At 46.6% G+C, this 13720-nt stretch overlaps 1 protein-coding gene across 1 annotated transcript in view; it reads right to left on the reverse strand.

Moving 5' to 3' along the window:
* Window positions 1-10783: 10783 nt before the first annotated feature.
* XRCC5 (X-ray repair cross complementing 5) overlaps window positions 10784-13720 on the reverse strand; it is an 80923-nt gene continuing 77986 nt past the window's right edge. The window contains exons 20-21 of the mRNA XM_061148791.1: window positions 12015-12089; window positions 10784-11021 (exon numbers count right to left, since the gene is read on the reverse strand). Coding sequence (XP_061004774.1) covers window positions 11007-11021; window positions 12015-12089 — 90 coding nt within the window. The 3' untranslated portion in view covers window positions 10784-11006. The remainder of the gene's footprint in view (window positions 11022-12014; window positions 12090-13720) is intronic.

Below are 13720 nucleotides of genomic sequence, written 5' to 3' on the forward strand. Positions count from 1 at the left end.
TCTTCCTGATCCACTTCCACAGTGGGACTGTCTGGCCGGGCCAAAAGGTATTATTTCAGTTGTTCTTTAAGCTGTAACTGGGACCCTGGGCTATTTTCACATGACTTTCTGATCATGCCAGAGTCTCCCTCACCCCTTTTGGGGTGGGATATACTGAGCAAGGTCCATGCCTCTGTTTTCATGAATATGGAGCCCTCCCTTTCTCTCCCTTTAGTTGAACAAAATGTGAATCCTAGAGTATGGGCTGATGGAAAATCTGTGGGTCGAGCAGAAAATGCTATTCCTGTAGTGGTCAAGCTCAAAGACCCGCAGTTATTTCCACATAAGCAGCAGTATCCACTGAAATCTGAGGTTAAGGAAGGGTTAAAACCCATCATTGAGAATTTAAAGGAGCAGGGGCTATTAATTCCCTGTAACAGTCCATGCAACACTCCTATTTTGGGTATAAAGAAATCAAATGGTAAATGGAGACTAGTTCAAGATTTATGAATAACAAATGAGGCTGTGGTTCCTTTACACCACGTGGTGCTTAATCGTTATACTCTATTGTCTGAAATTCCTGAACGAGCCAAATATTTCTCAGTAATTGATTTAAAAGATGTCTTCTATTCGGTGCCTTTGGTGGAGGAAAGTCAATTTCTATTTGCCTTTGAAGACCCTACGCAGCCAGCTTCTCAGTTAACCTGGACAGTTTTGCCCCAGGGATTTCGTGACAGCTCTCACTTATCTGGATAAAGTTTGTCACGGGATCTACAAAACTTTAATAGCTCCGAAGCAGTGGTACTACAATATGTAGATGATATTCTGCTCTGTGCTGAGACAGAGGAAGCTTTGTTCACAAGCCTCAGAAGATTTCTTAAACTTTCTGGCAGGCTGCGGTTACAAGGCATCAAGAGAAAAGGCTCACCTTTGTCAACAATCTGTTAGATATCTGGACCTAATCATATCAGAAGGGACTAGGGCCATAGGCCCTGAGAGAATTAAACCTATTCTAAATCATCCCCTACCTATGACTTTAAGACAATTGAGAGGATTTTTGGGAATCATAGGCTACTGCCGCATTGGATTCCGGGTTATGGGGAACTTACCTGGCCTTTATATAAACTTATAACTGAGACTCAGCAGGCCCACACTGACAAACTGGTTTGGTCTCCTGATTCTCAAAAAGCTATTTCAGCTCTTAATGCTGAACAAGTACAAATTAGAAAGGGGGTTTTACAAAACAGATTGGCTTTAGATATTCTGGCAGCTCCACAAGGAGAAACTTGTGCCATTATTCATACCCCATGCTGTACATATATACCTGATATGAGCACTAATGTAACTCATCTTACCAAACACATGGCCAAGATGACTGGGGCCATGGCTACTCCTGAAGCCTCAACTGCCTCACTTTGGGAGATGTTAACTAGTTCCCCACGGTAGAAAACTATTTTAATTACAATCATTCTGATCTGTTTTTGCTGTTTGCTCCCTGCATCTGTAACTGTGTAGCTGGATTTGTTTCTAGTCACATGAAGGCTTTTAAGTTACAAATGGTTGCTCAAACTCCTGCAACTGCTGCCAGCTTCCTCCATCTACTACTTGGGGTCCCTGGATCAGAGACCCTCAATATGAGGGTTAGGAGAATATATTGCCTCACCAATATAGGGACAACACCCCTTATCAGCTCAGAAGCAGTTATGGAATGAGAACAATGCACATTTCCCTAGGCAACATAATTCTCCTAAAAGAAAAGGGGGAAATGAGAGGGTAACAGACAGGAAGGCCAGGGGATTCCAAAAGGAGGAAATAGGCTGCAAGTGTCAGACTTTTTTTTTTTAATCTCTCTTAAGTGGTAGGAAGAAACAAACTGGTGTTACATTTTCCCCCCCTTCTCTACACAAATTTTAAAAGGTTTCTCTTAAAATTCTCTGTTGCCATAATGACACCTGGCTCCACCTGAACTTAACTTTTCTCAAACCTTGAGCTAACCAATGCATTTTTCTTATGGAAATGTTTGTCTTAAGCTATGTTAATGTACAATGCATTTACCCCAGACTGTCTTCAAGTCAGTTCCACCTAAAGGCTCAGAACCGATTTGACAAACCAGTATGTTTTACTCATACACTGTTCTCTTAATCTATGTTATTGAAACTATATATTTGTGTGGGAATCTGCCTTTCTTCAAGATTCATATCAATCGTTTTATGGCCCGGGATGACTCACCTGGTGCCAAGATGATCTCAAAATGCATCTTGTGGGTGAGGGGCCTGGTGCCATCCTCTGAGTTTTGAGACATTTCTTTTCTTTCATTAGCAGACAGGTAGTAGCTATATAACATCCAGCTAAAGACTAGCAGGGGGGTATTCTTTCTGCCCCCCTTCTGATGTCTATGTGAGAAGCTTTCTCTATCTCTTTTATGCTTTAAGAAAACTTTATTACACAAAAGCTCTGAGCGATCAAGCCTCGTCTCTGGCCCCAGATTGAATTCTTCTCCTCTGGAGGCCAAGAATCCCAGCGTCTTTCGTGGTTCAGCAACAACCTTTCAAGGCTCTGGGAGTTGGAAGAAAGGGAGGGAAGGCTTTAAACGAAGGAGCCTGGTGAAGTGATGCCTTGCGATGTGACCTACCTCCTGAGGTTCCATGACTTGGAACATATGCCGATGCGTGTGTACACACGTCTCTGCCCAGCCAGGACTCAAAATGCCTTCAAGTTATTTTCTCTTAGAGAGCTTTTCCATTCGTCTTCTGTTCCCCCATCCCTTAGAGGCAGGTATCCATTTTATAGGAGAAAACAGACACACTCTGAGACCCAGAGCAAGTTAAGGGTAGAGGTAATCCATGGATTATCAGCTAATCCATGGAGGGCTATGGGGTCCATTTGCAGCTTGCAAAGGGGGCATTTTGAAGCCAGACAGATGCTGGTGTAGAGAATGAAGAAATATGGAAGGGGAGGGGCCGATGGTGATGGGAAGTGTTACCATGCACTGATCATATACCAAGCATATCATATGGGTTGTCCTCATCTATCCTGACAACTCTGGAGGCGAGGCACAGTGAACAAAACAGGCCCTGCCTGACAGCGGCATCAACTGGCCAAGATTGGCCAAGCAACTGGGCCCTGGTCACACAGCTAGGCAACGACTGGGGCAGGATTGGAAAGGGAAGCAGCACGATCCTAGGCTGGGCTCTTACTCATGGTGCTTGGTGGAAATTACAAAGCACGCTTCTGTGGAGACAGGAGGAATGAAAACAGAGCTGTGGGCTCACCAGTGGCACAGCCCTGGATTCCTGTCTGCACTCCTTCCTCCCCTGCCCCCCAGCTCCCACAGCCGCCAAGCTTGGGCCAGTGGTCCTGGGGCGAGGAGAGCTGCACCTCCTCATTGCATTCCAGAGCTCTGGGGCAGAGACAGCAGACAGGCCGAGGGAGGGACCCAGCAACCCCCCGGACAGTGGGCCCTGAGCATTAGGGCAGACGGCAGAACAGTCCCATTCAGGAATTTCTGCAGAATCTCTGGCTACGACACAAGATGGAGGAGCGTGAGCAGGAGTCCTGGAGGACTGGCGTTTACCAACACTTACTGGCTCACTTTGTCAAAGTGTTATTTTAATTAACTGATTTTAAATCTCAGGCAAGCCCACCAAGTACCATATGTGGAGCGAAATGTAAATTTCGAAAGGGGAGGCAACTTCTCTTGAGTTTACAGCTCGTACGTGAAGGAACTGGGTGACAGGCTGCCAGTTGGCTAGCCCAACATCCATTTTCTGCCTGCTTCTTCCTGGCCTGTCTCAAGTTGAAAAAGTGAGAAGTGTTAGTTGCTCAGTTGTGTCTGACTCGCTGTGACCCCGTGGACTGTAGCCCACCAGGCCCCTCTGTCCTTGGGGATTCTCCAGGCAAGGATACTGGAGTGGGCTGCCATGCCATTCTCCAAGGGATCTTCCTAACCCAGGGATTGAACCTGATTCTTCTGCATTGCAGGCAGACTCCTTACCGTCTGAGCCACCAGGGAAGCCCATCAAACAATACAGATCCTCTTACTTCCCTGAGTGCCCTTGAATTTTTGCCCAAAGAAGTCTGTAGCTTTAGGATCACCCCTGCCTTTCCTAATAAAGAGGCAGCCACAGCTGGTGCTACCCTGTCCACCTTTCTTCCTACTTTGAATGGTAACAAGATGAGGAAAAGGTCACAAGAAGTGGTCTTCCCCACAACGTCACCGAGCCACAGAATCAGTTGCCTGTGTTGCACTTCTTTTATGTGGAGAGAATAAAGCCTTGTTGTGTTTCAGCCACTGTTAGCTGGTGTTCCCACTGTCCACAGCCTCAGGTTCTCCTGACTATCCTCTGAGTGGGGAGCTCACATCCTTGCCAGGACAGCAAGGGGAACAAAAGACAGGTACTCTATTTCCTCCCTCCATACTTTGTAGCATTTTAACATGATAAAGACTAGGATGCAAACTAAAATGGCCACTCGCTTTTCTCCCAAAACTCCCAAGATCATGGCATCTGGTCCCACCACTTCACGGCAAATAGATGGGGAAACAATGGAAACAGTGACAGACTTTATTTTCTCGGGCTCCAAAAGCACTGCAGATGGTGACTGCAGCCACGAAATTAAGAAGCTTGCTCCTTGGAAGAAAAGCTATGACTAACCTAGACAGCATATTAAAAAGCAGAGACATTACTTTGCCAACAAATGTCTGTCTAGTCAAAGCTATGGTTTTTCTGGTAGTCATTATGGATGTAAGAGTTGGACCATAAAGAAAACTGAGCACCAAAGAATTGATGCTTTTGAACTGTGGTGCTGGAGAAGACTCTTGAGAGTCCTTTGGACAGCAAGGAGATCAAACCAGCCAATCCTAAAGGAAATCAGTCTTTTATTCATTGGAAGGACTGATGCTGAAGCTGAAGCTCCAATACTTTGGCCACCTGATGAGAAAGACTGACTCCTTAGAAAAAACCCTGATGCTGGAAACGAGTGAAGGCAGGAGAAGGGGACGACAGAGGATGAGATGGTTGGATGGCATCACTGACTCGATGGACATGATTTTGAGCAAGCTCCGAGAGCTGGTGAAAGGCAGGGGAGCCTGGTGTGCTGCAGTCCATGGGGTCACAAAGAATTGGACACAACTGAGCGACTGAACTAACATAATTAACGGCATTTAGATGTGAAGAGCTACTACATTTGAAAAGGTCCCATGAAACAGACTGCTGGACCTGTCTGGTTTCTAGGTCCCAAGCTTACATTGCCCTTTCCACTGCCTCTCCTCTGCTCGGACCACATGGAGAGAAGGATGGGAGGCTGAAACTTCATCTCCAGGGACAAGAGTACACAGATCCACTTTAATAACCACAAGTCCTGCTGCTTTAGAGAACAATGTTCCTTTGAAATGAATACTTGAGCTGTTTAGGCCAAAACACGTGTATGCTGCTGTTAAGTAAAACTGTCTCTCAAATTGTCCTTGGAGTCTCCAGTTCATCCTTTAGGATTTTGGTAGCAGTCTCAACATTGTGAGTATATTTGAGGTTTGGAAACAGTGAAAGTCAATTCTGGTCAAACCTTGGGAATAATTATCAAAACGGTGCAGCCAGTTTGCTTTAAATGAATGACTGAAACAAGCATGCTACTTCCCAAGATAAAGTACACCAGGAACTTTAGCCCCCTTTTACTTTGTTTTGAGTTCCGTATCTCTGCCCTTGCCTTTGCAGGCCAGCAGGCATGGCGTCTGGAATGGCTGGCCTTCTCCAACCACCCTTGCCCTGCAGCCCTCAGGCTGAGGCTGGCAGAGCTCACGTCTAAGTGTCTCAGTTCTGTCCACTTGTGAGATGCTCATGCCACAGATACACCAGTTTGGGGCGATATTTCCCCTTTTACTAAGAAAAGTCAGGAGGGGACTGGGATTTCTGTATTACTTTGTGTAAGACTCATGCCTCTGTTAAACGCTGGTCCAGTGAAGTGAAATTTGCTCAGTCGTGTCCGACTCTTTGCAACCCCATGGACTATACAGTCCATGGAATTCTCCAGGCCAGAATACTGGAGTGGGTAGCCTTTCCCTTCTCTAGGGGAGCTTCCCAGCCCAGGGATCCCACATTGCAGGTGGATTCTTTACCAGCTGAGCCATAAGGGAAGCCTGGTCCAAGGCACACTGGTCCAAGACAGACTCTCATCTCCTTAGAGGTGAGTACATTCTATTGTGTTCACCTTCTCTAACAATGGCAACCCACTCCAGTTCTCTTGCCTGGAAAATCCCATGGGCAGAGGAGCCTGGTGGGCTGCAGTCCATGGGGTCGCGAAGAGTCGGACACGACTGAGCGACTTCACTTCACTTTTACTTCTCTAACAAACACTGGGACACAGCCCGCAGGAACTCGGTGTTGACAAAGAGGTCTCTTGGGTGCTGCTGAAGCTGCAGAAATGACAGATCAGACTTGGACAGCTTCTCGTCGATTCTGCCAACTCCTGCCATACATTGCCAGGTGAGACTATGGTGTCATACCACCTGGCTTTAGGAATGCTGGTAACTTCCTTTTACCCCTATCCTCTGCCAACCTGTGTCAAGGCAAACTGGTAAGAAATGAACACATTTACAACCTTTTATTCTCGCTAGGGCAAAGACAGAGAAAATCCATGGACACCTTACATAAGGCTGGATTTGCCAGGGGCTCAACATGTCCTTTCTTTAGCCTCCCTGGGCAGGACTGTTCCTAATCCAGGTGGGTGGACCACCACAATAGGGAATGGAATCTTTTGTTTTCAGAATCACTGGAGACCTCTCAGCAGGGCATGGTCTTAACCCTAGTGACAGACACAGCATCCTGTGAAATAAACAGCGAAGCCAAGTGGCCACGGGGCATGTGTCTGCATCTTTGATGGTGTGCTGCATCTTGCCTCAGGTTCCCTCATTTTATCAAATTCATGCCCTATAGCTTGGAATGCAATTTTAAAATCACGAGTAATGACAAAAGGTATCACACGTGCTACTTCTATGTTTTCCTGGTCAGACTGTTACCTGCTGCTACTTTCAAGAACAGAGTTCATTTTCATCTACTTCTGGAAAGGGATGTTAGACAGATGTTTGGTTCTGGCCATAAAATCAAGGGGCGGAGGCATGGGGGCCTATGACCTGAGGAGTCGTGTTTGCTGTCACCCACGTGACTGATTTCAGGTTTCCACAGTAAGGCACCCACGTTATCTAGAGATGACTGGACTCTCCGCTGGCAGCCTGTTTCACCCATGCCCTCCTTGAAGCAGGTCAGAGTTCAAGATAACAGACTTGAAACACATTAGTGGGAAGCAGAAATGTCACTAGACACTGAGTGGGGAGATGAAGACTCACTCACACCCCACCCAGGACAGGACTTCAAATGACACGCCCCCGAGACGCCTGTGCCCTTGCCCCCGAGGTTCCCCTCCCTGCCAGCTGCCCGACCACTCTTCTTTCTTTTCACCCGCCTTCATCTCGAAAACTCTGCCCCCACTGACACAGAACGCTCATCCAAAGGCAGGCTGGTCATCACCCAGAACACCCCAGGCCACCACCGCTGTTCCTCCAGCTTCCCCCACCTCCCCCCGCAACACCATCTTCCCTCCGCACCCCCCTCCCCACGCTGCTGTGTGCTCACAAACCCTAACAATCGCTCGGTGAGGGCTATCGCAATTCCCAGCATGCTGAGTGGGAAGAGGGGCTGAGAGCAATGCAGAGACCACCCAAGCCAAGGCTCGGTAGCTGAGCACCCCTCCCAGGTCTCAGACCCCCGTCAGCGCCCTCCCCCGTCCCACACGTGGCAGTGCAAAGGCAGTGGGGCTGGGGAAACATGTGAGCCTGGGGATGGGTGTGCCCGGGCTGCTTCCTCCACGCCCCAGGCAGCACTTGTTCGCCTTCACGTGGCTCCTGCAAAGCCGGCTGTGAACCCTCTTTGAGAAGGTCCTGCCTTCTCCCAGGCCATCCTGCCAGCTGCAGGGACGAAGGTGACTCGACCTTATTTATTGGGGGTCACTAAAACCAGACAGGTTGTAAGCATGTTAAACCTGACATGCATTTCTTCTCCCCTCCGGTTGCCAGATGTGGACACAGGAGGCAGACTACACACCTAAGCCATGAGCTACAACCCAGCTGTTCCCGCACTTGCATTCTGCTCCCTGTGTATTTAGCCCTAGTGGGGTGTTAACAGGAGAGGGGTGGGGGGTTGGCAAGGTAAGATATGTCCATATCTTGGGCCCAGGTTTTGATACTAGTATGACCAAAACCCATTGGAACTACATAATCTATAATCTACATCAGGAGGGCACTTCTGAGAGTGAAAGGAAACACTGTTAATTATGCCAGCAGGACAACTCCTAAGTAAACTGATGTGGATGGTCACCTTAAAAACCTTCCCCGGGTCCTAACACCCTACCTTGATCACACAGACTAGAACGCTTAAAGGTCTGCAAGAAGTAAGATGGAAACAAAGACGGACCTATTAAAAAGTCCTGCCTATGCCTTCTACTTGGGAGTTTTCATAATACCACAATGTTTTATTCATGTAAAACATTTTATAGTTTACAAAGTACTTTCATGAGCACTCTCTGCCTTAATAAGCCTGGGAGGCAGGTAATACGAGCAGCATCTTGAGAAGGTCATAGCGCGAGGAGCAGAGAAAGAGCACAGATCCAGGATCTGGGTGAGCCTGTCCTCACCCACACTGTGTCCCTGATTGCCTCCACTCTCACTGAGCCACCAGCTTGTTCTCTGAGCCTAGATCGCCCGGGAGAATGATCCAAAGTGAGGCTTTTGGGAGATGGTGGACTGCATTATAGTGTTGTCTGAATCAAAATGAACTGCAAAGCCAGGCGTTAACACTGTGCACATTGGAAAGAGAAATATACATGTGGTCACTTACTTTCAAAAACCAACCTGAACTAGGTGAAGCACTGCCCATTCCCAACATGGCTTTCTGAGGAATTTTCTAAGACCCTAACATTTTATACATAATATTAACTGGCAAAAGACCAGACCCCAACATCTGAGACAGTGGTTCTTGGTGGGGTGGGGTGGTATTATATAACCTCACGGGGCCATTTGGGTCATCACCAGGGTCGAGTCCCCTCCTTTCTCTCTGCCTCCCCTGTCAGTCAGTGAATGGTAGTGACACAGAGGCCCGAGGGTGACTTCCAGTCCCCACACAAGCCTACTATCCGTGGGACCGGGGGTCTTCCAAGGACCAGCCTGTGGTCTCCAGAGGATGACGTCCTGCGAGCTGCTCTCTGGGGCCCCGGCTGGCACAGCACCGAGGAGCTCCACAGCTCTGCACATCTCGTGTCAGGGAAATAGGACCTGGTGTGTTCATCCAAAATGGGACGTCTCTACTCAAAGCAGTGTGTTCTGAGCAAGACCACACAGCACGCACACGCTGCCTACATGAGACGGACACAGAAATTACATGGCTGACTTAGTCCTGTCTCTCCCCGGCCTGTTAAACTCGCTTCTTCTTTCACGTATGCAGATAATTTAGGTCAAAGTGGAATTAGGTGAGGCACAGATAATCCCACTGTGTATAACATAAATCAAAACATATCACAAAGGACTAACTCAATTCAAACTTTTCCTGGTTTGATAGAAGGACTGATGCTTCTGAGAAAGAAATCCCCGAACTGTCAAAGATGGGGGTGCTTGTGAGGCCATACTCATTGAACTGATTCATACTGCCAGGAGGATCTGATGAGAATAACATAGAACAAAGTTCTCCCTCTTGATTCTGTGACATGTCTCAGCTTTATCCAAGTCACAAACCTGCCCTGGGCCTCAACTATCTGACTGGACTGTAAGATATGACCTCCTTCACTGGGGTGGCTTTAAATGGGCACTTGTATGTCAAGTGGGTGTAGTGGAACAGGATGTACTGGAGGCCCAGAGTAAAGCACGCCCCTCTCTCCTCGTGAAGATGCATTTTCAAAGCACAGAGGGTCTTTAATTCTCAGCACAACACTGAAGAATTCTTTTGCAATTAGTAATGAGCAGCAGTCCACAGGAGGAACGAATCACCAACGCCTTTAATATTAATGTTCGCAGAGTGAAGTGCATCAATGACCATGTATGGGACTGCTGCGATATGGGAGACAGGCATCACTGAGTCTGTGACACCCAGGAAGCAGGAGTCAGAATTCAGGGAAGAAATGTGGGTAGAAAAAAAAGAGTTTGCTCTTTTCTTATTTTAGGAAAGGAAACATCATCCAGAAAGATAGGAAAAGGAGACTTGGGTAGAGCTGGGGAAGAGTGGGAAATTAAGGAAGAAATGTTTTAACACAACCAAACCTTCTGTGAGACCTGCAGGTAGAGTGAAATGAAATGACAGAATCCTAACTCCTGGTGGTGAATCTCTTACTGTGTTTTTGTTTCCTTTTGTTTTTAGGTTCACTGATATGTCAGAGGCTGGGCCAGAATAAGCTCTTCAGGAGAACATGGCCATAACTGCTTAAAATGGTACTCCCCTTCCTCCCCTGCTGCAGGCCAAAGTAATGTGATGACTCAAAGGCTTAAATAAAAAGAGGAATGGGCCAGCCCTTAGCCATGACTGCCCAAAGACAGCTTCCTGTTGGTAAGAAATTAATGCCACCATTTGATCAGAGTAAGTTGTGATGCTGTTAGAGGATCAGACAATGGACGAGACTTCCTGGGGAAGACAGAGAAGCCCACCAGTGACTATGCTATCATTCTGGATGAGATAACTTCATGAGGGCCGCATCCTCACCAGTGTACCAGGTCAGGAAGGCACATGTGTAATACACTGAGATCAGTAAGACCAAAAAAGAAAGAATACACCAATCAGAAAATAAAGACTTTATGAACATGTATGGGGTCTAAATTATCCCTTATAAATGTTTGTACTCATTCCTCAAGAAATCAGGTGGTTCACTTCTGTGTAACTTGCAGGGACCACCTCCAGGACTTCCGGGTCTGCTTGAGTGACCTCCTCCAGGCTGCCCTGTTTAGAACTCTCAGCATCGCAGGGATAGCAGCTCTCTCAGATTCTCCACACACCCATGAGCTATATCAACTCCAGCTGTGAACAGGAACAACACATTAAGAAAGAGAGCAGACCAAGTTCAGGGCATTGCTTCTCTGGGGAGGGGACCATAAGTGACAAGGGTTCTCCTCACTGGTGACACGCGCGGACTAGCACACTTAGTAACTATTTTAGGGGGTTTCCCTGGTGGCTCAGAAGTAAAGAACCTGCCAATGTAGGAGACATGTATTTGATCCCTGGATTGGGAAGATCCCTTGGAGAAGGAAATGGCAATCCACTCCAGAATTCTTGCCTGAGAAATTCCATGGACAGAGGAGGCTGGAGGGCTATAGTTCATGAGACTGCAAACAGTCGTACACGACTGAGCGACTAAACAGCAAACAAACAAGCTATTTCAGGAGCTAAATTCGAAGCATCTCTTTTTATTTCAATACTAAGAACTTCTCCACAAAAAGGCTGAAAGTTTTTACTGGACTGCTGTCATGTGAGGCTTAAAGGCAGGAAGTTTCCACACATGAAAGATGGATACAAAAGCCAACACCCTACCCAGCCTCCCAGGCATCCAGACATGGTGTGTGAGAAGGTCCAGAAATCCCTCAATGCCGATCAGTCTATTTTGTTTATATTGAGTTCATTGGGAACATTTAAGAATGAGGCTTTTTAAATGCTGTTTTTATTTGTCAGCCCACACAGATTGCGCACTGTATTGCTTATTTTGGTGGAGAGCAATTTCAGTAAATTATGAAATTTTGCTGCTAAAGGAATAGCCTTCCCAGCTCTTTTTCAGTCCTTCAATGAGAGGATTAAACTGAATGAACAATAAATTTAAAGAACCACAGAGCACAGGACTGTCTATTATAAAATTACTTATCTGATTACATTTATAATGGCAATAAATAATAATAGTGTTGAGAGCTGCTGGTGTGTTAGAAACTCAAACACATTAATAATAAGCAGGCTTGGTGGCTGTATTTACAGCTCAGGCAAGTTTAAGCGTGACAACACCTGGTAGACATTAAAAGTACTTACCAAGTCATCCACGTCCCCACCTTCTTCAAAGGCAGCCGCTGTGTCTGTATTTGCATTTTCTTTGGGGGCCAGAAACTGTGAACAGAAAGTCAGGCATGATACCACAAGGACAGCTTTGCCTCCTTTGATGGAGGAACACATGCAAATGGCCCCAAAGAAGCACCATCTTGATATACGTCCCTTCCTTTGGTTCTGGATGAGAGGACCCATGTGAGGTTGAACAGTCCACTAACTAGTCACGGAGAAAGTTCCTGTGAAGAGGGAGGCAGTGATGTGGCTCGCCAAGGCAGTGAGCATGTGGAGGGGCCTCCATCAGGCCTCGAGGACACCAGGTATTCCCATTTCTGCTTCCACAGCGGGCATGTGGGCTCATTAGGGTTAAGAAAAGAACCAAACATCCCAAACCAGTATGACTCAGTCTCTTTTTTTTTTTAACAAAAGCAAACTTTACTGAGGTGTAATTGGCATACAATAAATCTCAGTCTCTTTTGAAGGGAGCACTAAGGATTAAGTGTCTGGACTTAAAGATTATAAGCATCTACTCAATTCCACTGAGGACAAAAGAGGTAAAAGGAAGGACTTCTTCTAGGAGATGTGAAACACAAAAATGGGTGGGTTTGTTCAATTCTTTTTCTGGCAGTCTTTAAATGTGTGTTAGAAATTGTTTGAAAACAGGAAGGTGGGTGAGAAAACTTCCAGTGTACGCTTCTGCTTAGCATCAGTATTCTAGACCTGGAACTTCTAAAGGCAGATATGCAGAAAGGCAAAGGGCCCTGAACTGAAGTCTGCAAGGATGGAGGAACGCAACTCAGATTTTCAAAGGGGAGTGAGTGTCCATGAAGACTATCTGAACATTCCTGCTTTCCAAAGACAGAGTGGGGACTCTTGTCATTCAAGGCGTGTGATAACTGTATCGAAGACCTAGGTTCTATTAATCTCTTGTCCATCTTAACACTAGAGCTGATCTTCTCGTAGGATAAGAACGGTGGCAGAGACCAGCCTGTAGGAGGGAGGGTTTTTAAAAGGGGAGGTGGAAGTGTGGCAGGCCTCTCCCAGTTAGCATCCCTTAGGGTCGGTGTGCATGGAACTGGTGGGCGGTAAACAAGCCTTCCAGCCCACTTCACTCCTGTGGCAGCTCCACCCAAGAGGGAAAGGTGTGTTCATGTGTACACTTTCTCAACAAGAAAGCAGGGCAAGAACTGCTTTCCCTGTATTTTCTGTAATTTTTATGGTACCATGGACACAACCAAGGCCTTTGAAACCTAAGAATCATATATAAATTAAAATATGTCTCCTCACAGATGTACAGAACAGACTTTTGGACTCTGTGGGAGAAGGCGAGGGTGGGATGTTTTGAGAGAACAGCATCAAAACATGTATATTATCAAGGGTGAAACACATAACCAGCCCAGGTTGGATGGATGAGACAAGTGCTCAGGGCTGGTGCACTGGGAAGACCCAGAGGGGTGGGGTGGGGAGGGAGGTGGGAGGGGGGATCGGGATGGGGAATACATGTAAATCCATGGCTGATTCATGTCAATGTATGGCAAAAACCACTACAATACTGTAAAGTGATTAGCCTCCAACTAATAAAAATAAATGGAAAAAAAAAAAAGAATACAAAAAAAAAAATGTCTCCTTATACCACAGACTAAAGTTACAACTAAAATACAAGGCTGTGTACAAGTCTCAGGAAGCAAGCGCTG

This window comes from Dama dama, chromosome 8 (genome assembly GCF_033118175.1).
Source record: "Dama dama isolate Ldn47 chromosome 8, ASM3311817v1, whole genome shotgun sequence".
Classification (NCBI taxonomy): Eukaryota; Metazoa; Chordata; class Mammalia; order Artiodactyla; family Cervidae; genus Dama; species Dama dama.